This window comes from Bactrocera dorsalis, chromosome 2 (genome assembly GCF_023373825.1).
Source record: "Bactrocera dorsalis isolate Fly_Bdor chromosome 2, ASM2337382v1, whole genome shotgun sequence".
Lineage (NCBI taxonomy): Eukaryota > Metazoa > Arthropoda > Insecta > Diptera > Tephritidae > Bactrocera > Bactrocera dorsalis.
In genome coordinates, this window is record NC_064304.1 from 101,634,486 (window position 1) to 101,659,394 (window position 24,909).

The following is a 24,909-nucleotide window of genomic DNA, read 5'->3' on the forward strand; positions in this document are numbered from 1 at the left end:
CCACGTAAAAATATTGTTTGCAATTGCTTGTAATAAGTATATTTATTAGTTAACTACATTTAATTTGGTCCCATATATGCATGTATAAGTAACCGTATGAAAAAAAAAATTTCAAACAGGTGGCAACTCGCTTCGCAAGTAAACAGTAAAAAACGCTCATAAACATACTTAATATATGACTCTTACTGTAAAATTTCCCTTATTACATAATTTTAATTAAATATTTTTTTATAGGTGACAACCACATACATATTTTTTGCATACCTTATAAATATTTTATTTTATTTTTAGGTATTCATATTTTAATAATTTGTACATAATATATAATATTATATTGATTTTATATTTTTTTTAATCAGCTGGCAACTCTACTTAAATAAAAATCACTAAATTTTGTTTAGGCATCTCCGGTATACTTGATTTATTTGTATAAGTTTTAAAAATCATACATAGACCTGTAACAAGCTCATTCTTTTATTTATTTGTCGTGTGCACCCATGCGTATGATGAACATTTTTCTCTTAGTTTTTCCAGCCAACAAATTAATTCTCTTTAATTAAATTTTTTTGCACAAAATCAAGTAACTATCTGCTTATTTTCTTTAGTGTACTCAAAAAGAGTACTATATGCTATACCTTTCTGAAATTTATTTTATTTTTACCACACACACATACTTACCTTTTTTGCTTTCAACGAGTCTGCTGCCATTGAGTAGGCAATAATTTGGTCTTAAAGCCACTTGAGTTATTTGAAACAATCATATGGTGAGCACGTACTCATTAAGACCACAGAGGCGACCACGAATGACTTCAAAGTCAGCACAGAAGCATGCAGAAAAAGTCATACGGAATGATAAATTCATGTACAGATGCATGTATATGTTCACGTGTGGGCGTGTGTTACAATAAACATGCACGTGCAGAAAATGCCAAACTTGGGAAAATAAAAGAAAAAAGACAACAACCCAACCACAACTCTTAAGCAGGCAACGAAACTGCTGTGTACACTTCTATTTCTCACAGCCAAAATGAATGCTCGTACACAGCAGCCGAAGCTGACGTTTGCATTGCTTGCTCGTGCAGTGAACTGTTCGGAATTAAATTAGCGCAGAAAGTGGCGCGAAATTTAATGGCTTAAGGAAAACGCAATGCCACTGCGGCACAACAAAGCGGTAATAAAAATATAGGGAAACTGTGCTGTTGGCGAAGAAACCGTCCATGCGTGTCGCTTACAATCAGCCAAAATCTTTGGGTACTGAGTGGCGGTAATGCCTAGTAATGAGGGTATATACTTATAAGTGGATCTGTGGAGTATATGTAGGCGCTGCATTCAATTTTTTGTGTGTTAATTGCGTCATAATAAACGTTGCTGAAATTTAATGTACTGTGGCTTTTTAATAAATGCTTAGTCGTTTTCAAAGACATATTTCTGTAGCGCAGTTTTAGGTGCAGTAGAAGCAAATTTCAACAAAAATTTTTGATGACGTTTGAAGTTTTATATATGTGTTCACGTGTGAATAATTCAAAATTTGTTATAAGCTGCAAGAGGTATATTGAGTTTGCCATGAAGCTTATAACACGCAAAAGCAAACGCCAGAGACCCTTTGTGCATTTGTATAAATGATCAGCGTAATGAGCTGAGTGGATTTAGCCATGTCTGTCTGTCCGCCTGTATAGGCGTATAAAGTAGTCCTTCAGTTTTTAAGATATCGATCAGAAAATCTGCACATGTCTTTCTTCCAGTGTTCGCTCCCAGAAGTTGATGATTTGTCGGACCCGCCGATATCGTACAAACTGAGCGATTGGATTAAAGTCCTTGTATGGAAAACTTTGTCATTCGACTAGGTATCTTAATAAAATTTGGCCTGAATAATTGCTCAAAGTAGCGCTATAATCTCCGGAGAAATTGTTGAGATCGAAGCACTATATAATATAGCTGCCATACAAACTGAACAATCGGAATAAAGTTTTTGTATGGAAAACTTTTTTAATTGACAAAATATATTTACGAAATTTAGCACAGATTATTGTCGAAGTATAAAGTTGTTTTTTTATTAGTGAACGGTATGTTAGCTTCGGTGAAACTAACATTTTCTTGCTTTTTCAAATTAATTTTTACCTTGATGTTTGGTTGAGATATAACTTTGTTAAAAAAGAAACTTTGAGTTTTAGTTGAGCTTAGTTAACTTAACTTTTTCCATCATTCGAAATTAATTAACGACTAATTTAAGGAACACTGAACCAAAATTAATATTGTAAGGAGTAAGCAAATAAAATATCTATGCAAGACCAGTGAAAGTATTTCGTTGTTGTTTAAAATTGTAGGGTGAATTCAGGCGCAGAGTATTCTCGCCACTGACGGTGCTGCGAATAAGGCATTTATGCACGTGAAAATTAAAAAAAAAATATATGCTGATATTTTGACTGAGAATTTTAATAATTAATAACAACTCAATGAAGTAATTCTCCTTCTGCTTTTATCTTAACTTTTACATTGACAAGTTAGCGGATTATTACCACACATAAATTCCTCGTGCCAAATGAAGCTGCGGGTTAAATTTTCTCCTCTTGCTATTTGCATTATTTATACCTACATACATATGTTCACACATATTCATATGTACGCAATTGTTAAGCTTTGTTATTTACATTATACGCTTATGCCAATAAAATGCTCGAGCGCACGCTCAAGCAATGTAGCTTCGAAAAGTCAAGTTGCAAGAATTGAGTAGCTACTTCTCTTAAGTGTATATACATATGTATATGTATGCATGCATGCTGTCATGCCGTTATGATGCCCAATTGCTTATAAATCAAGCATCATCATCGATAATTAAGCTCCTTTGCTGAAATTTGCATGAAACAATATACTGCTATTTTTATTATCCTCGCTAATTACGCGCTTGAGTGATAGGTATGTGTATCTTTATTTGTATATTGATGCTACTAATCGATGAAGTTAATTGAATATTCATAAAGCATATTTCCATTAGAGTATTTTTTCTATGCTCTGATAATTTAAAAATGATTTCTCAATTGCACTCAACTGCTTGGCTAATGAAATGCAAATTTATTGCAAGTGAGCGTGAGTGAAGTAGACAAGGAGCAAAATCTTTCGAAGCACTAATATGACAAAAATACAACAACATTCAGGCTGTGCATATAATTTCAATATTCCTAAAGCTTAATATTTAATGCACCAAATTTCTATATTCGCTCACCAATTTTACTTATTTCCTTTTCCTCACTGTGTAAGTTACGCAGGTTTGTTCTTACTCACATTTTGCTGAATAACTTTACATTTCTTGCCTGTTTAAATGAATTTGCATTTCAAAAACTTGCGTACTTCAACTGAGTTACTAGCTTAGGATTAATGAATTATATAAAAGCACTCTGCTCATTCACTCAAATAAAATTTTAATGTGAATTTTGAAGAAACACTTTATTCTGGTTATGATGGACGATTCATAGAAAACTTAGTTATCGATTGAAATTGATTATAGACAGTTTTGTCTTTAATTTATTAGGCTTATTGTCGAAACAAAATTTTTTTAAGAAGAAGTTGTAGTCCACCGTCGATAATTTTTGAAAGAAAATAATCATATAAGGATAAAATTTTTTGAAAAAGGAAGATCAAATGACAAAAATGAAGGGTCGCATGTTATTTCATAGTAACAGTGGCAGATGTAAAAAAACAAATTTAATTCGTTTAGTGTTGCATTTTATTACATTTTCAGAGAAAACTTAGCATATAATATAAAAATCATATATATTTTTATATTAAGAGAAAATAAATTTTTTAACAAAAATAAAGGTCACCATAATTAAAAAAAAATGCTGATATTTTGTCGTGAGAATTTTCGATTAAAAATGAGAGATTTTCTGAACATTAAGTCAATATAATGAAACATGATTTTTAATTTTTCTTATGAATTTTGAGATTAAATGAAAAAATTTACAACTACAAAGCTCTAAATTTTTTTATTACCTACAAGTTTGCCATTTAACTTCGTTGCATAGGATTAGTTGTTTTGGCGGAAAACGCCATACACTTTTTTTATGCCTTAAAAATTCAACCACTCCCGCCCTTTCCTGGCAGTAGATCATCAATAAATTATGTATTTTTTAATTATTGTTATTTTAACTTTATTTTCCAATGGCTTTTATCCTCGTATGATTTGTTTAACATTTTACTATTTCCAAAGGTTTCAGCTCTAACCTAGAAGCTAGTAAATTGTAATAATTGAAAGAAAGTGGCAAAACGGCCTTAAATCATATTATGAAATTCGCCTTCATTGTACTGGATTTCTTTACTCTCACGTAATTATGTAATTCATAAGTAAAATATTTTGTTGCGAAAGAAAATTTTGTTTTTTTGTTATTTTGTATTACCTTTATACATATATCCAAAGCAAATAAACTCGAAACCACTCTGAAAATCCGACATTATTATAAAAAATTAAACGCTATACAAAATAGGTTTGTTTGGCTTTTTCATAAGACAAATGCTCTGAAAATTATAAATCAAACGTGCTGTATTCAAAAAGTACACCAAGACGTATGAGCAATACAGAATACGTTCTCACGACAGTCGGGTCTAAGTAAACGGAAATGACCCGGATTTTTAACCGGTCCAGGACTGTCAACTCAGCACCAAGCCTTGAAATTATTTCAGGAATGTTTTTTGCCCCTACAACAACAACAGAAGTACAGAATATATGAATCACTGGTATGGATGTTCATCCGTTGATTTATAACTTTATCTGCGTATAACTATTAAAGAAAAAATTTAATGGAAAAAATCATAATAATATTTTTTGTAGAGCGTTAAATTTTATATTGAAATATATATTTTTTAGATTGTAGGGTTACTTCCTCAAAGCTAAATATAAAAAAATACCAGGTCCTATATAGTAGATAAGAAACATGATTTAGATATTGTTTCAAATAACAAGAAAGAGCTCTTTTACGTTTGATAATGGTTTTTAAAACAAAAACTGAAAATTCAAGGGGCTTCTGCAAAAAAGAAGCAACTTGTGAAATAGAGCACACTAATATATTCAAGGTATATATAATATTTTATTTATATGTATATTATTTTTTCTAATGCAAAGACAAATATAGAAGACATAAAACTTCAGCGGAATATTTATGGACCTTTATGCATAGGTATCAGTACATGCCCACTAAGAAAGACAAGCTGTACGAAGTTAATACGGTACGGAGATGGGCATTACTACTGTAGAGAGCAAAAATATTCAATGCCAGCTGAACCAAAATGAAGTAAAAAAGAAGTCAGTTGACGAAAGCTACTGTGCTGGAATTCTTGATTATACTTAACAGCATTTCCAACAAAAAATTGCTTTTCTAACTTTTATATTACATTCTCCTCTAGCCATAGTCCTATCCCTTATTTATTATTTTCGAAGTTTGTATTTTTATAGGAGTTTTAACATAAGCGCTAGCCGGAAGTTCTTCATGTAGTAGTTTACAATCATGCCAACTCATAAATCGGCTTACACTAATCCACTTACTTACACTTTAATACCTTCTTATCATAGCCAACATGCACTTTTACTCCACATTTCGTAGCATTACTCATAGCAATTTTAAGTACTAATTCCTCAAATCACGTAACAGCGTGGGTATGTGTGTATATGTTGCTAGTATTCTACTTATTTCGCATTCTGCAAGAGTCACCTAAATACAATTCACATCCTTGTGTAGCAGGGTTTTCAACAGTTCGAGTTAATCTGTGGTTGTCTGTTGTTTTCAATACCATTGGTGAACTTTTCCTAACCTCCAATATAAATAGAAAATTTATTGAGTAATCCCACCCCACATTTCCTCTCCATTAAATCAGTGATGTGATGAAAGACATATACAAAGCTATGAAGTTGTAAACACTTTAAGCTTTGGGAATTTCAAATGAGTGCCACATACATGTGTATGTGTGTGTGTTTTTCAACTTGTTAATGCTTATGTACGAAAGTTTTCCTAAATAAGGGACATACACATATTTTTCAATTTTGATTGCCGTTTATTGCCAGCAATCTCCCTTTTCTCATTTGTCTATCATTTCGTTCACTAAACGCGTTGGTTATATACTTACTGCAGAGGCAGTCTACTAAATTTGCGGCGAGAGTAAAAAATGTGTTAAGGTGATAAAGTTTAACAAATGGTGACAAATTTCATAGAATTTTTTACATTTCCTTGAAAAAAAAAAATAAAATCCATCAAAAGAACTCTGATTTAATGAAAGTTATTTTTATGTTACTCCGGTTGGTTAGGTTTGATGGTTGATTTAGAGAGATCGTACGTTAACAGCTATATGTATGTAGTTCTTTGTGAAGCCATAGAAATGAATAACTCCTGTGTTCGAACTTATATAAATATAAATAATATAAATAATACAAATAAATAATATAAATTATATAAAAAAATCACGATTTTTTATTCTGTGGATGACTCATCAAATCAATGTTTTGAGGTGTTTAAAAATGTGGGTGTTCCAATCGATGATGCTCCATCTTCGGTGGCTGGTTTTCCTCGTTTCTTAAAAAACATATAGCAAAAAAAATGGTTGTGTACGACTCAGAATTCTGCGTTGTTCTAGTGGTATGGCTGCGACATGTCCAGATTTTCCAAAAAAAGGCAACCATTTGTTTGAAAGGGCTTTGTGCGCAAACAACTTTTGTTGTACTCGGCTCATCTTGAAACAACCATACAGTCACCTGCTGTTTATTTCCGGGCTCATCCGGGTAAATCCACGATTTATCACCGGTCACGATATCATAGTTGTGTTCCGAAGCACGGCTATAGAATTCTTTTTAACATTTCTCTCATTCACTCGACACAAGCCTTTTTTGAGCACTTGACAAATTGTGTGGAATCCAACGCGAAAAAATTTGCTTACAATCAAATGTTCATGCAATATGGAAAGTACGGGACTAGCATACTTAATGCATTGCAATATCAATTTGCGCACAGAATCAATATTTTCCGGTATAAAAATTAATTTTGGAAGAACTTCACGAAATTCGTCTTGGAGTGTTCTACGACTTCGATTGAATTTACCATATCATCGTTAAACTCTGGTCCTAAATGGAGCCTAGTATTCAAATTAAGGAATGCAAATCTCGAATTAAGTTCGTTGGTGCACTGTTTCTGAGTTAATCCACCTCGAAAGCTGTAAAAAGTAATAATGAAAGAATATTTGCGATTTAATTCCATTTTTGTAGCGAAATGAATATTTTAAGTTACTGTAAACAACACAAATAGCGCTCGTATGTCAAAACGTTCTGAGTCTGTCATCAAATGTGTTAAAGCTTACTATAAAGTTACGAGTTGCCAGTATGCCCCATTATTGTATAATATAATATTTCTTCGAAGTTGTATTTCTATAAATATCTGTAAATACCATATATGTAATGGAAAACTTAAAACTGGTTTTTTCATGTGTACTTTGAATTAATCAATCATCATTGAGCCATGTACATCCTATCAAAGTGATGAATTTCGCTCTTTGTTGCCTTCCTTCTGCATGTGGGAGTAATACTCCAAGATGCAAATAGCGAATGAGAGAAAAAGCTTCAATAGTGTGTGACGAGGCAGTCGAGATACCCAATTATAAACATTTTTGTTAGTGTTTTTTAATTTTCTTTGCTAGTTTTATTTACGTTTAAATCTACTTTAATGTGAAATTTTAAATTTTTGAAATAAGTGAATGAAAAATTTGTCTACTGCCACTAAAGGACATACCTGCGAGTATATTCCAATAATAAAAGTTCTATTTCTGGTTATTCAGAAAACATTAAGGATCATATAGCTAGTTAGCATTTTGAATTTGACAATTAAAATCTCTGTTTGATAAAAATTTTGTATTAAAAAAATGTATAACAAAATCTATATAAAAATTTATAAAGAAAATTATAAAAAAAATTCATAAAAGAAAAATTATAAAATATCTTTCCAAAATTAGCACTATGTACGTAATTCAAGGAATGCATGCTAAAAGTAAACAAATTTCTCTTTCATTATACAAAACAAAAAAAGGAATACAATTTCTTGTGGTATTGCCATACACATTAAAGCCCACTCGCCTACTTATACTCAATCTATAACATTGTATTTGTTTTCTTGTCATTAGCAGCATGCCATTCGCTTTTGTCAGTAATTACCACGATGTGTATGTGCGGTAAAAATAAAAGATATTGTCGAAAATTTAGCTTTAGCTTTGCTTTGGAAATGTGCTAATTTATCATTAATTTCAAGTAATGCTTTGACGCCAAAGTAATTTGCCAAATTCAGAACATTATTGTGGTTAGACCGCAAACGCACCTGCATACATACACATACTCGTATACCTATACATACATTTCTGAAGATGTAGTACAGCTTGCAAACACATAATATATTTTAGGATTGAAATATGCGTGGTATACATGCTCAGATTGAGCGATCATTAAGTAGTAACTATGAAAAAGTAGCTAACTATTTCATCGCTACTACTGTTAATGGATCTTTATGAATGTATGAAGGATATATAATATAAGGAATTTAATTTGGGAATCATAGGCATATTTGGGGAAAAAAAGCAAAAAATATAAAACAATTTTAAAAATAAAAATTTCAAACTTTCACATGGTCATACCATTGATTTCTACTCTCCTATCAATCTGAAATAAAAAAAAATGTTAAATCTAGAATAATGTCGCAATAACTAAAACTACGGAAAAGTTGACAAAAATTATAATAATAGCGAAAAAAATTTTTGTACCTCTTTTTATGTGTCCAATTTTGTTTTAATATGGGATAGTCGAAAAAGTCTTTTTGAATAGATGTCGTTGCAGTGGTATATCTCCAGTGATACATTGTGTTATACCATATAGTGTTGGAAAGGTGAGATTAAAATCGGGGAAGTTGAAACAAGTACAGCTGTTCAAAAATGATTGAAAATAATGAAAAATTTTCTATATTTTGGAATTTTTGTATAAAAAAGGAAGAATACCACGCAAGTAACCAATAAAATTTGTGCAGTTTACGGAGATCAACAACTGTATCAACAACAATGGTTCTGGAATTTCGATGTGAGAGATAGACCTCGCTCTGGTCGACCTATCGTTGAAAAATTCGATAGAACTATGGAAAAGATTGAAGAAGACTGTCAAATATAGCCATGAACTTCGCTAAGGAACTACAAATTGTTTCATCAATGCAAAGGTTTTAATGGAATAAAAAGGCTGGCAAAAAGAATTGTCCGTGAAAATTAATGGTCGCAGTTCTTTGCCGAAAACGAAATGAAATCGAACCATTTCCGAAGCGAATGGTAACAGTAAACGAAAAGTGGATCAAATACGATAATAATATGCGAAAAAAATATAAGTCCAAGCGTGGTGAAATACGAACAAATTTAAATATTATAAATTTAAATTTTGGATATGTGCAGTTCCAGGAAAAGACAAATCTATAGCAAGACTCTCTAAAAATATGAAGTAACTTAAAGATCAGAATACAACCTTAAACTGCTTGCGCCTACATATAGGCAATGCTTTATTTAACAGTAAGAAATTGTGTTTTATTTTTGGAGAAGAGTTGATTTGCAAAATATTTTAAATTTTAAATATATTTATATTTATTATAAATAACGCCGCAAGTTGAATGCATGAATTTATCCTCAGTTTATCAAAAGTTAGTTATTCATATCTCTTTTCAATGTCAATTTTTCGCTCATCTCTAAAAATTTCATCCCAAATTTGACAAAATTCTCACCACTTATTTTCAGCTACCATTCCAAATGCTCAGAGACAGCGTCATTTCTCAACCTCTTATCCATCCACGCACTTATGGTAAGTACAAAGTTTTAAGTGATTTAAGTTTTTTAGTGAATTCACTATTGTTTAAGTTTGGGTGTCTACTAAGCCTCAATTCAGGCGCGAGCCAGCGATTTATGTTATACAATATTTTATATAAACACATATACATAATGCGTCAAAATATTCAAGGATATGCCTTGACACGCACACATCAAAGCTGTGATTTTGTCTGTAATTTAATTACTTCGAAAGCACACTTTTTACTACCTAGAATATGTATGAGTACGGTGAGTGACAGGTAAACGCTTGCAGCACTTAAGTGAACAATATCAAGTATCACAATGCCTCAGTATTACATGATGGGTGGATAGGTTTCAAAATAACTACTAATTTTTTGTTGGGCCAAACTTTACATGTATACTATGCAAAATTTTAGTCTTTTGAAATAAGTTTGGGAAACAGAATTTGGCGGCAAAAATCTTTACAATGTGGAATTTTCCGTTAAAGTTTTATTGCGGTTTTCTATAATTAAATTTTTGGTTAAATAATATTAAAAGCACTATATTTTGCTAAGTTGGTATGATTGTCCTTAAATACTATGCCGACTATTATCGCGATCTGTCAAACCAGTTTGTTTGAAGCACTTCAGTAGTGCGTTGCGATTTTTATAATAAAATATATAAAAATACCGAACGAAGAATTTGTCTCAAATTTTGTATTTCTAACCAAATTAAGAAAGTTGAATTTATATTGTTTTGAAAATCATTTATTTGCGATTTTTCCATTTTTTATTGTAGCGCAGCTTGATGAACAAAATTTTTTTGGTTTCTTTCCTGGTGCGTAAATGTTTAGAGAAGATGGGTTTCGAACTCGTGAACACGCCACGTATATCTGGCCGTGTGAAAAACGCATTTCCAGATTTATCCCACACTCTTCTAGCTACTATCCTTGTGTCCTGTTGATTGTCAATTCAAATGCAATTTACCTGGAAACTGAATAGGTTTGAACTGAAATGGCAAATCGTTGGAACTCAAAAGAATTCGTAGAATCAAGCATTCTGCCCCCCTGTATTCGATAGCTGCGTCACAATCAGTCGGGTTCCATTGCACAGTTTCGGCGCATGAAGATTGCGAAACATAATAATGACAGGTTCAACTTTGAGACGCAAATGATGCTGCGGCATACCAAGCCTCTCCAAAGAATTTAGAAATTCCACTGGATAATTCACGACTTCGTGTCATTGTCAAGACGATCGGAATTTGCCCATTTCCAATCCGTAGCGAATACGATGTAAAATCTCATCGGCAATGTAATTTTTTTCGTATCCCGTAAGTGACGCTAATTTGAAGGCTGATATGTCGAAATGACCATCTCGAAAAGTGTGCGAACTTCAGTGGCATGCGAAGTAGCTATCGAATCGTCCATCGTTTGATTACATTTATTATCATGTTCCAGCAATTGTAATTGCTTGCATGCTTCTCAAAATGTTACACACACTCTACCATTCACAGTGCGCATTGACTCAAATGAAATTGAACCACGTACATTTATCAATAGCAACCGAAGGTATTAGCAATCGTCGTTTTTCGGGTGGATTATGTAAATTCGTCCTAAGGAATTAGTTGAGAACACACCTGGATGACAATCTATTGGTTGGCCTTGCTTTCTGCGTAGCTTATTCTTTGGCGATGCATTCTATGCATAATATCAAGGCATTTCCAAATAGAGCAATGTTCTCACAAACGAATCACTGACGCAAGTTGAGAAAAAACTCGTCAATGTAAATTTTGTTGTTGGAAGTGTTTCCGCTGGCTGTACTGTATTCTCTGGGTTGAAAAACACTCTTTAGCCATTCTCCAAATGAACTGCGAAATGCACAACAGTCGGAAAAGTCGATTTCACCAAACTACAATATCCATCATTGGCATGGGTTTTGAATGTGAAATAGACAATAGTGGCGAATATGGTACGATCCATATGTTGTCGACTTCGATATTCACTACTCTAAGTTGAATGGTAAATGTCCTGCCATTGCCGTCTGATGAGCTACGACGATAGAGTGGATCTCCATCATTTCCAGTTTGCGTTTCCGAAAGAAAAGCACGTGGATAGTGTTTCGTGCATTTATTGCAAGTGGGATTGTGGTGTCCGCAAGGTCCATGCACCATATTGGTTTTCATCGCTTCGTAGAATAATGGATCTTTCTCTGCATGAGGAATTTCCGCAGAAATGATTTCATCAATTTGATCTGGTGTACCATCCACCATTCAAAGAAAAATGTGTGCGTGGGGCAAACCTCTTTTTTGCAACTCAACAGAGTACATCCAGCATCTGACTGCACCATACTTGTATATACAGTATATTATCGTGATGATCGCTTGCTGATTGACAGCGATCCATAATTCCACACATATGTCATCGCATCCTGGGAGTCTCATGTAGTTCGTATGTCTTGGGCTGCCATACGTTGATGGCAAAAAGAGCGCCGACCGATATTAGCGCGATGTCTTCGTTGCTTCGTAACAACTTTCAATCTGTAATTGATCACTTCGTTTGAAACACACATAAAGTTTTCACTGAATAATTTTCAATAATTTTTCCGGAATAAAAAGTAAGCGACCGAAATTGAACGATTCAAATAATTTACAAATCAAAATATTGAAAAACAAAACAAAAAAGAATTGTATGAAAAGTCACTTTTTGGAAATTTCCAATTTTTCGACGTTTCCTTATGAAAAGTAAATGATTTTTTTTATATCTAACCCTTTCCAGATCCACAGCGAACAACTTCTGATTTCATGAAGATTGGTTCCGCCGTTCTCGAGCGTTAGCGTTACTAACAAACAAACAATCATTTTTACTTACATATGTAACGGGTGATTTTTTTGAGGTAAGGATTTTCATGCATTAGTATTTGACAGATCACGTGGGATTTCAGACATGGTGTCAAAGAGAAAGATGCTCAGTATGCTTTGACATTTCATCATGAATAGACTTACTAACGAGCAACGCTTGCAAATCATTGAATTTTATTACCAAAATCAGTGTTCGGTTCTTTTCTTTTTTATCGACAAATTTTGTTCAGCGATGAGGCTCATTTCTGGTTGAATGGCTACGTAAATAAGCAAAATTGCCGCATTTGGGGTGAAGAGCAACCAGAAGCCGTTCAAGAACTGCCCATGCATCCCGAAAAATGCACTGTTTGGTGTGGTTTGTACGCTGGTGGAATCATTGGACCGTATTTTTTCAAAGATGCTGTTGGACGCAACGTTACGGTGAATGGCGATCGCTATCGTTCGATGCTAACAAACTTTTTGTTGCCAAAAATGGAAGAACTGAACTTGGTTGACATGTGGTTTCAACAAGATGGCGCTACATGCCACACAGCTCGCGATTCTATGGCCATTTTGAGGGAAAACTTCGGACAACAATTCATCTCAAGAAATGGACCCGTAAGTTGGCCACCAAGATCATGCGATTTAACGCCTTTAGACTATTTTTTGTGGGGCTACGTCAAGTCTAAAGTCTACAGAAATAAGCCAGCAACTATTCCAGCTTTGGAAGACAACATTTCCGAAGAAATTCGGGCTATTCCGGCCGAAATGCTCGAAAAAGTTGCCCAAAATTGGACTTTCCGAATGGACCACCTAAGACGCAGCCGCGGTCAACATTTAAATGAAATTATCTTCAAAAAGTAAATGTCATGAACCAATCTAACGTTTCAAATAAAGAACCGATGAGATTTTGCAAATTTTATGCGTTTTTTTTTTAAAAAAAGTTATCAAGCTCTTAAAAAATCACCCTATACATATGAATATGTATGTATGTATATACAAAATAAAACGTTTGTATGGGAAAAAGAAAAGGGCTATTTTTAGGGGTTTTCCGGCAACTTTCGTAATTTTTTCTTACATAAGAACCTTCTCCTTATAATAACAAATACAACAAAAAAAAAATCAGCCAAATCGGTTCAGCCGTTTATGAGTGATGAACTTACAAAGAAAGTGGCATTGATTTTTATATATATAGATATATAAAAATATCGAACAAAGAATTTGTCTCAAATTTTGTATTTCTAACCAAATTTCGTATGCGGAGTCATTATGAAGATTGGAAAAGACTTCATTGTAACGAAAATTCGTTGTAGAGGATTATATTGCCCTGAGCAAAAAGTAGTAAGACATTTAATTTATATTTTTTCTAGGTTGATATGACTGTCAGTGACACTTGTGCCAAATGTCACAACATAATAGCCATTAGAATTTAGTACACGCTTGTCTTTCTGAGGTACATGAAGTATATTCGGCGATTTTTACTGTGACTGAAATTATTCAACAAAGACAAAAAAGTTCCACTAAATTTTGTAGGCGGAATCAAATTTTTGGAGCCGAACCGTTCCGAATGTTGGAAAAGGTCTTCGTGCTAATTGTGTCTGTTTTTGATACAAATTATTCCAAAAGGGTCGAGAACGCGTTTTCGATGCACCACATCCAGGAAGGTCATCAACATCAACTGATGATCATCAGGTTAATAAAATAATTGGTGCTTGAGAATCGACGGTTAACAGTCAGAGATCTTACTGGCATCTTTGGAATATCGGAAAGATCATTGAAAACCATTTTAAATGTTCATTTGAGCCTGAGAAAAGTAAAACAGGATTGGTTCCAAAATCACTAAATTTTTGCGGAGGGCGGCATGTTAATGTCTGTGAAATGCTTTTCGTTTACCAGGATGTCATAAAACGTATTAAATATTATGCTAAGTCTTGGATCTATGCTTACGGCACGGAAACAAACGACTAATCGTCCGAATATTGTGGCAAAGGTCAACAGAAGCCAAAAAACCACGTCAAAGCAGTTCAAAAATCAAGGTTATGTTGACAGTTTTCTTCGATTATAGAGGTGTGGTGGGCTCGGAATTTCTTCCGAACGGCCAAACTGTCAACAAGTAATACTATTTGAGTATTATGCATCGTTTGGCGAAGCTTTTCGTAAATAGAGGCCGGAATTATGGCCCGACAACTCTTGATTTTTGCACCACGATAATGCGCCGTCGCACACTGTATTGGTTTTTCATGAGTTTTTCGTCAAATTTTCAAGCAATGCCGTGCTGCAACCCTCATATTGGTCTGATTTAGCTCCCTTGTGAGTTCCTGCTTTTCAGCATACTCAAAAGATCTCTACGGGGAAACCGCTTTGAGTCAATTGCAGACTTTATTTTACAAAAACAATATTTCCATGTTTATAATAAACTTATTTGGAAGGTATTCGACTAATGCCTCGTCGAGCTAATTTCATGCGACCTATTTTCTATTTCGCAGTAGAGTTTTGTAAATTTACTAATTGAATTTTAAGTTATAGCGTGTGCGTAAAATTAGTGGTTTTTGAAATATTCTTGAAATGTTTGTGCTAACCAAATACTTGTCGCCGAGTGGTATGTGGCAGAAATACTAAATTAATTGTGCCATCTTTTAGTGTCACCCTACCTCCGCTAACTTTTCCAATGACGAGCATGCAAGTCATGCCATTCTGCGTGCGTGCAGACAACAGCAACTGACTGTCTTCGTATTGCCCTCGAGACAGACACTTTTGCGTCACAAACACAGCGTGATGGCAACGCCATAAGCCACTTGAAGGGACAATCTCGCTTAAATATGACTGAATTGGTAGTGCACTCAATTACTTGGCTGGCCCTTGAGTGTGCGCGTGCGTTTGTAGGTGCAAATAAAGTGCCACAACTGGCTTTGTAATATTATAAATGAAATTTGCTCACGCAGCGTTTAACTGAATTTTATTAATTGGTTGGGTGACTTAACAGTTTCATTCCATTCTTTTTTGTTTTTTTCTATGTATGTGTGTACCCCTATTTTGTTGTTGGTATTTGTCTGCTTTTGAATAGTTACATTCTTAGATTCCAAGTGCCTGTTTGCTCTGCGCTTGTGGCTACTTACTTAACTAGTTTGACTTTCCTTTCTGCCTCAAGTGTCTTCCTGCGGGCGTTGTTAGTCGCAAATAATGACTTTAGCTGCTTTCTTAATTATTTTACCCGCAGTTGTTTTTTTATTGACTGAGGCGACAATTATGAATGGATTGCAAGGAGATATTTTTTAATGTTTTTATTGTTTTTGTATAGCATGTTCATCATTTCATTAGGTAAATACGCGTGTAAAAGTGTTTGGCACGCAATTTGTGTGCAATTTCTAAGCTATTTGGCAGGTTTAATTGCTCTTAGCGAAAGTGGTTGTTTGCATGTTTATCACTTTGCCTTTTAATTTCAATTTCTTTTTGGAATATGAAAAGAAAATAATATAAAAAAGATACACAGTTTACTAAAATAGCCGGCAGTTTTTGCTCCAAATATGAACATCGAGGATTCATGCACCCTCAAATATTGATTACTCATAGCTTTTAAGTTTGTGAGGTTATCTTATATTTTACTTTATACTTTTATACCCTGGCAATAGATTTAGTGTTAGATAGACTAAACAAGCTGAAGTCATAGTAACTGTATGTCCGCCCCGTCATGCAAGCTATAAATTGAGAAAAAAATAGGATATTCTGATGACAAAATACTGCGGCGAAGAACTGATAAGCAGCAGACATCAGCTTCTTTGTAGAATATGGTCGGGCGAAAGTATTCCCAACGATTGGAATTTAAGCCTCATAAAACTAATACGCCAGTGTATACTGACGTTGAGCAACTCAAAGTAGTATTATTTGGCATTGTATAATAGAAAGACCTACTGAAGTCACTCAACCCTCCCAATGACATCGTTTTGCGTTCTAAGAAGATCCGATGTTTTCGAGCTAAATTTTGTTCAGCGATGAGGTTCAATTCTGTCTCATTGGGTATGTAAAAAAGCAAAATTGCCGCATTTGGAACAAAAAGCAAGCTGAAGAGATTCAAGAGCTGGCATTTCATCCAGCAAAAGCAATGGTTTGGTGTGTTTTATAGGCCGGTGGAATCAGCGGTTCATATGATGCCGGTGAGAACGTAACCGTCAATGGCGACCGTTATTACGTTACCGAGGCATGACAACCGGCCATCAAACAATGAATTTATTGAGAGAACTTTGCGGTGAGCAGCTAATTTTACGCTTTGGGCCGGTCTGTTAAACTTTTTCCTGTGGGTGGGTATATGTAAAGTCTACAGTCTATATGAAAAATGCCGCTTCGATTAAGGTCTTGAAGCAAATCTTAACCCGTGTCATTCGGCAGAAATGTTCCAACGAGTTATCGAAAATTGTCCGTAGCCGCGGCCAACATTTGAGAGAAATAAACCTCAGAAAATAAATCCTAAGAATGCTCTTTCGAATGTTAATAAATATTTCTCATTAAATTTAAAGTTTCTGTGTTTTTCTTTAAAAAAGTAGGGAACCTCGAAATGGAACAGCCTAGACGTAGCTAATGTTCATTTTAATTTGCTGGGTTTGTGCCTTAGCTTTTCCTCCTACATTTCCTGATATTTGAATACAATTCTAATAATAATTATAATCTATCATCTATCGAAGGAACTTTTTGTTTTTAAAGAAATTTGTTTATTGTCGCAACACACGCCCGCAATATGAGGCTGACAGACTGAGAAGACTGCAGGAAATGTCTAGAGCAGGGACTAGGAAAATAATGGAGCATCTCTTGCGCACTTGTCTTGCATTGACAAGACTACGCTGTAAGCATTGGGGGTACTCACGGCATGATAAACTTGAGGAGGTATCGATAGTGGAGTCGCAGAGTCTGTCAAAATGCGCATCAAGCGCAGGCATCCTAAACGATGACTTCTACTCTTGGACTTAGCAAGTGAATTACCAACAAAAAAAAAGACAAAAATTGTTGTTTATCTCATGAGAAAATTGTGTATAAAACTTTAGGCAAATTGGAAGTATTTTCAAAATTTTTCCCACACCGAAATGTTGATTACACATTGAACTGATTTAAAATTAATTAGCGAACACTGCAAATTGTGTGGTGTTGTTGTTGCAACGATTGCATTTTATTTATATAAGCATTCATATTTTATAAAAAGTTGGCAGATATATACAATTCAGTTAAATTTTTCATAAAAATGTTTTTGATTTACTTCAAAACATAAATTGTAAATTTTACAATTACACACACTGAGACAAAAAATTCAAAGGCACACACAATTGTTTGAATGTGTTTGTGTGCGCCTTTATTATTTTTTGTGTTTTAACATAAATATATTACTTCGAAATGTTTTCTTCATTTATCCAAACTTAAGCTTTAAATAAGACTTATGCAAATATACAAAAAAGGAACAATACTTCTTATACAACGCCTAAACCTAATAAGACCACAGAGCCTAGATTCAGCTCATACTCGTAATCTTAAAACATTAAACATTTTCGCGCTCTGAGAATAAATGTAAATCATTTTTTACACATAATGCTTGCAATACTTATCGAAAAGTTAATATTATGAATAAAAATTGAAAATTAATTCGGTTTCTGCTGTTGTCAGCAAAAACAAATCTCGGGAAATATGCACTCAGGTCTTTTTGTATTATTTTACTTTATTTAATTTTTTTTACTTTTACTGCGTTACTTATTTATTTCTATTCGATTCCATAGTTGTCGTCATTGGCAGCACAAAAAATTGAAATAAATACATTTTCTAGACAAAATACAAAATATGAGATTTTGTAAGTAAATAAACTGAATCGTAAATATTTTAATAACAAATGTTGTTGTTGCTGTTATATTTATTATTACTTTTTAATTGCTATTGTACACCCATTCTAATTTGTTTTCATTGAATTCACTGAAGTTTTTGCTTCCGTGAGTTGTTCTTAAATTTCTGGTTGTTGTTGTTGTGGGTGTGCTTATCTTTATGCGTTGAAAAAATTTTCGTTTTTTTGGATAAGGTCGACTAATTTAGTATATTTTCGATTTCTTCCTTAGTTGGCCCTCGTTTCATTATTCGTTTTGCTTGTTTCGTGAATGCGAAAAGAGCTCGCATATAATTTTTTTTTTTCAAATTGTCGTGGTGTTTACAAAATCGTACGGTGTGCTGTAAAATACAAATGCATTAGTTTTGTTTATTTTAATTTAAAATATATTTAAGTATAAATATTTGTTTTAAATTCCACATAAATGTTGTTGCATACAATGAAAATACCGTGTTACATACAATTACTATATACTAAAGATAATATTACTTTGTGCTACTCAAAAAAGCACTACTTGAGCCGGAAGCATTATTTTGGGTAGAAAACTACTTGTTACCTGCCTTGTGAGAAGCAAATTCCAACAGATATAATGAGCGGTGTATATATTTCAACAACAACTCTTTAAAAATACTTGCAATAAGTTATTGGGCTTAGGTTCGAGTAGAAAATTTATTTATGGAATTCTTCGACAATAATATTTATGGCTTTATAGTGTTAGAAGCTTGATGAGTGATTACATTGCATTTAATCAATGCACTAATCTAAACTGGCCTCACTGTCGTTAGAGATTTTAAAACAGCTGTTTTTGAATAGCCGAACGAAGCTGTGGCATCATTTCGTAACAGGATTTTATTAGATCGTCTTCGACGGGCTCACTCCTCTCCTAATATTTTTGCCATTTTCACTTATTTACTTGATATTGCTTGAAGGGGTTACATGGATTTACCAGTTCTTTTATTGCCTACAATCTACAACCCCTCTAGAATATTGTCCTAAATTCTTAAATTGATCCGAGTAATAGTTTCGGAGATACAATCTTGAGAACTTGTGCGCTCGAGGCCGTCTTTAAACGTGTTTTTCTCGAAAAAAATCCAAATTTCCGTTTTTGTTTTCCTTCATCCAAGTTTTAAGTAAAGTTTTTAACTAAAACAGGTATTTTTTTGGGCGCATTTGTTTTTCGAGAGGTCACCGGAAATGGCGTCGCAATGGCCAAATTTAAAATATTTTTTCCCAAAAAATTCATAATTTCTTGCTTAATAGTGTATGTTTGCAACAAAAAACAGTTCTAATAACATATTTTTATTTTTTATATGAAAAAAATTGTTGAAAAAAGGCTGTTTTTCACCCGAGGAAACCCTTGTAATCACTTAATTTTTTACTTATTTGTTTGCCAGTGTGTTAAAACAAAATGTGACAAACAGCTGACGCGAAATTAGAGTCGCACAGGGAGATTTGGAGTAGATTTGCTTTAAATCACTTCGGTGACAAAATAAACAAGTGTAACTTTTTTATGGTGAAACTAGCTAAATCAGCAGATTAGTGAGATAATCTACTCAGCAGTTTCTTCTTCATCTTCTGATAAAGTGTCTGTCGAAATATGGTATTAGATCCGAGTTATTAGATTAGGTATATATAGATTAATAGTAATATCCTTCAGAGAATTCGTCATCATTTATTTTAGAAAGGGTTAAGAGAAAGAAAGACTAGAATTATTACTTAAAAGCTTTAAAGAATTTGAAGAAGGTTTGTTTAGACAATTGAGTTTCTTGTAAATGTATATATTTCAGCAAAAAAATAATTTATGTCGAATAAATAACTGAAGGTATTACTTCTTCAAGTTTTAGTAATGAAATTTTGATTTGAAAAATTAAAGAATATTCTGCCACCTAAACGGGAGGATGCGGTCTCATATTGCCTTAGGACAAACTGGTTTTGTAGGAGATTTATGTAGGATTTTTCAATAGGGCACTACAAAAGTAGACCGATAGGGACAACAAAAACGCCATATATTTTCCGCTCTTTGGCACATTAGTAAGATTTTCCATTTCATCATGAAAAGATATACGATCCATCAATGAGTCGAAATTATTAAAATTTACTACCGAAATTTGAACTCAGTGGCCTCAACTTTAAGATAAATCCAAATTCAGAATGTTATATTAATCCTACCGCTCTCGAAAACAATTCCTCATCATAAATTAATTTCATGTCGAACTGTATGCTGGAAAGTGAAAGCTCACAAGGCAGGCGAGAACGCTAGTCGCAATGAACACAATTTTGTAGCCTCTTTAAAAATCTTGATGAAATAAAGACAATGAATTTCTTATAACCAAACACTCGTTGGAATATTTTCTCTATAAATACATACATAGCATACAAATAGAAATGTATGAAATAACAAAGAAGAATAGCAAACTAAGTATACATAATATAATTTAAACAAATAATTATTTATAATACTTATACTACCAACACATTACTACATATTTATGCGTAAAAACTAAGGAAATACTACCAATATGCAGGCATTAATGATCAATACTATTAATTTCGACTAATTGCGAATTTTGTGTCGTGCAATAGATGGCGCGCTACACAGCAACTAAGAACTGTCATGCATGGAAAACATATTTACAAATGTCAAATGTTGTCTTACCAATTTCTATAACAATGTACGAGTAATTGCATTTGTATTTCATTAACAATTTGTTTGGCTTAAAGGCTGGCTGTTGGTGGTTAGAACATAGAATTGGAGTAAATGTAGTAAATACGAGATAAGTATAGAGATTACTGCTTCACTTCAACTCAGTGAAGAGATTTTTATGCTACATATACATATAGTATACCATATTTATGTAGTATGTTATGATATTTTGCGTGGTTTTTACTTTTGTTGATGAGATTTTAATTTTATATTTTTATTCAATTCAATTTTTTGTTTGCGAAAATAATGTTATTTTTCAAAGTTTGTTAAAGGTTTGATAAACAGCCGTTAAATTTCGTTTTGATAAATATTTCTATTTTGTTCATTTTTCGTTGTCGATGTTATGCAAAGTTATTAGTAAATTTCCTTTTACAAAATTTCATCGCCTTCAGCTGTTATGAAAATGATTAGAGAGATACATATTAAGACAATTTATTTCGGATTAATATAAATGTAAAGAAAATTATAAATATATACAAGAGAATAATGAATAGACGAGATCTGTTTGTTGGATGTGATAGATTTCTATGATTGAGGAGTTGTTGACTGAAATGATTGGTAGTTAAATTTATTTTAAATGGGATTTTAAGTAAACATTGAGTATGTAATACTATAGATTTTAACTAGTGGATCCGGCCACGCGTTACTGTGGTATACATTTTATACTATTATTCATATAATAAACTATTCAATGTAGTGAAAATTTTATTTACGAATAAAGGTGAAAACATTTTTATCGCTATAAGGATCCAAAAGATTCTACTTGAGGTTTAATTTTGAATTAGTTCATACAAATCCAATTTCATTGGAAAAATAACGAATTTAAGGCTGCTTTCTCAATGTCTGGTTACTAGTCTTTCTACATAATAAAAATCAACAAATTGTGGGACCGGCCAATATGCATTGTTAAAGGAGATGTCTGGTTTATTTATGTGCTAAATTTTACTAAAATCGGTTTAGCAGTTTAGGAAGTCTATCGCGGACAAACAACGTGACACGTACTTTTCATATATACAGATATTAATATATTTTGCTTTTTGATAACATTTTGTCATATCATGCCGGTTCTGTACAATGCAATTATATATTTCTTCATGAGCTGATACATTTGTAAATGTAGGAGTGAAGTTGTTGGGTTTATAGTAGTGTTCCAAAATAACATTTTCTTATCGTCTTGCGAATAAGACGTATTAGAAAGAAGATTCATATGCTCTTATACCCTGTCGGGCAAAGTTTAAATAAAATACCGTAAGTAAGGCCGGTGAAATCATTGGTCCATATTTCTTCAAAAATGAGAAATGAGAAGGTAACTGTTAATGATAACCATTATTGCGTCGTGATAACAGACTATTTAATGCCTGAAATTGAAGCCAGTGATTTCGGCTACTTTTGGTTTCAACAAGGCTTCTTCCCACACATCGCATCAATCCTGGATCTATTGAAAGAACACTTGGGTGAGCAGATGATTTCACGTTTTGGATCGGTCGATTTGCCACCAAGATCGTATCATATCATACCATTAGACTTTTTCCTGTGGAGATATGTAAAATCTAAAATCTATGTGGACAAATTTCAGACCATGAAGTCGAAATGTTCGAATTACCGAAAATTGGTTAACGGATGAACCATTTGAGACGCAGCTGCGGCCAACATTTGCAAGAGATAAAATTTTAAGTTTCTGTGTTTTTTCTTTAAAAAAAAATAGGTAACCTCGAAATGGATCACCCTTTACATATGTATGTATATAAATCACATACTCGATGATTTGTGATTTTTTCATGACGAGTTAGTACAACTAGTTTGAATATGAATTTTTTTGTTAAAATATGTTAGGAATGAGTTGTTTAGTAGATTTATAATATATTAAATTGTGTACATATGTATGTTTGTATACATCTAAACGAAAAGTTATGCCTTAGTGTCAAATAATGTGTGTTCGAAAAAATATTGAAATGCCAAAAGTCAAAGGTGAGTGTGTTATGAGTGATAAATTCAAGACCCATAAATTTAAAACTTTCTTATCAAAATTTATGTGCTTCGTGTGTATGAATTCGTAAGACTAACTTTGTGTTGTGTTAACTACTACGTGTTGCTAAAAATCTAACTGTGCTGCTTTAAAATTTTCATTGTTGTGTGTGTGCTTTGAAAATGTGGAACATATGAGATTTTGTGGTATGCCTTAGGGATGGGTATGTAAACAACAATTTCATATCACAATACAGAACAAAGGGAGAAAAAATCCACTTTATTCAATCAAATACAAATATTGTGCAATAATTGGTAAATACGTAAAAAAGTAAATAAAGAGTAAAACTTTTAACTAACTGTAAATGCAATAAATACTTACGGGTCAATGGTCTAGCTGGATGTCTGGACCACAAGTAACGATTCTTCACTGGCGACAAGAACGAGTCGCGTGCAATGGGGCTGGAACCCCTTGGCACGGAGAGGGCGCGTGGCACGGAGAGAGCACGGAGGGGCACCAAATCATCGACATCCCACCAGAAGGGATCGCGTGTGAATGCTGAGATGGGCGCATAAGGATTGGGGTTCAACAAGTCCCTGAAGCGATTGCGTGGATGGAAGATGGGAAGTCCTGTTTTTTGTTTGTAGGTGTTTTTATTTATTTAAGTTGTTGTTTGATGTTATTTGTTGTTGTTGTCATATGATTTTATGTTCATGTTTGTTAATGATTTCCATACAATGGTGCATGGATTGTTTTTTTTTTTATTTTTTAGTTTTTTTTATTTGATTTTATTTGGTTTATGTTGTTGTAGTGACAGCGTGATGTTTGCAGTAAGAAGAGTAGAAAGAAAATTTTGTGGTTTTTTTAAACTATAACAATAATTAGCGACGCGTCGTTATGTTTTGTTTGTTTTTCATTTTTGGAAAAAACACAGGAAAAAAAGAGAAAAACAATGTTTTAGAACAAAAACTAATATATCGTGAATGGAGGAAATGCACATTTCATATTTTCCATGTGCTTGCTAACACATACATATATGTATATGTATCTACATATTTGCTGCTATACATGAGCTTCAGGAAAAAATTTGTATGTAATTTTTTAGGCCAGCGTGTTGGAATGACGGTTTCTGGAAACTTGCCGCTGCTGGGACCCGACACAAATTCATTGATTTTTTCTTTTTTTGCGCTGCGTACAACAAACATATTCACTACAAAAGCAACTAAGAACATTGACTAAGAGCTAGAATTGCTGTTGAAACATACACATACAAATAAAAATGGCGCTTAGCTAAGTTCAAGATGTTTTCAAGGAAGTATGTAGGGGAGTGCATGCTTGGACATTTAAAGAAATGTAATAAATGCTAAAATGTTGAACAAATTTTTATCTGAATTTTGAAAGAAAACAGTAAGGTACTGCATGCTTCAGAAAATAACCAAAAATACAAAGAATATGTCCATAAATTTAAGCAGTAAAACGATAAAATAGTTTGGCAAAATAATAAAAAAAAATTATAAATGAAAAACGAAAAAATTGAAAAAAATAAAAACAAGAAAATCCGTTAATTTTTTCTACACCGAAACGATTACTATAATGCCCTTCAAAGGTAAATTTTTTATAGCGTAAAATTCTGCTAAAAGATATATATCTTGATTTTGAGCGGTTGGTATATATGGCCGCTTTGTGCGCCGAATTTCGTGAATATTAAAATCTCGAAAACCTGATATATACTGTCAAAAT

At 33.2% G+C, this 24,909-nt stretch overlaps 2 protein-coding genes across 21 annotated transcripts in view; one reads left to right on the forward strand and one right to left on the reverse strand.

Annotated features, from left to right (window-relative positions):
• Positions 1 to 24,909, forward strand: part of LOC105234114 (soluble guanylate cyclase 88E) — a 134,295-nt gene that overhangs the window by 36,240 nt on the left and 73,146 nt on the right. For 3 of the 4 annotated variants that reach the window (XM_049449136.1, XM_049449140.1, XM_049449137.1), the window contains one exon: positions 9,784 to 9,847. The gene's annotated coding sequence lies outside the window, so the exon portion shown is untranslated. Of the gene's footprint in view, positions 1 to 9,590; positions 9,848 to 24,909 lie in introns of those variants that run through there. The other variant, XM_049449138.1, reaches the window with a different exon arrangement.
• Positions 17,772 to 24,909, reverse strand: part of LOC105234111 (hypothetical protein) — a 30,209-nt gene continuing 23,071 nt past the window's right edge. For 8 of the 17 annotated variants that reach the window (XM_029548458.2, XM_029548461.2, XM_011216375.4 and 5 more), the window contains exons 7-8: positions 23,551 to 23,799; positions 17,772 to 18,840 (exon numbers count right to left, since the gene is read on the reverse strand). In XM_029548458.2, coding sequence (XP_029404318.2) covers positions 18,821 to 18,840; positions 23,551 to 23,799 — 269 coding nt within the window. In that variant the 3' untranslated portion in view covers positions 17,772 to 18,820. Of the gene's footprint in view, positions 18,841 to 21,155; positions 21,596 to 23,550; positions 23,800 to 23,918; positions 24,039 to 24,909 lie in introns of those variants that run through there. The other 9 variants (XM_049449143.1, XM_049449144.1, XM_049449141.1 and 6 more) reach the window with 3 other exon arrangements.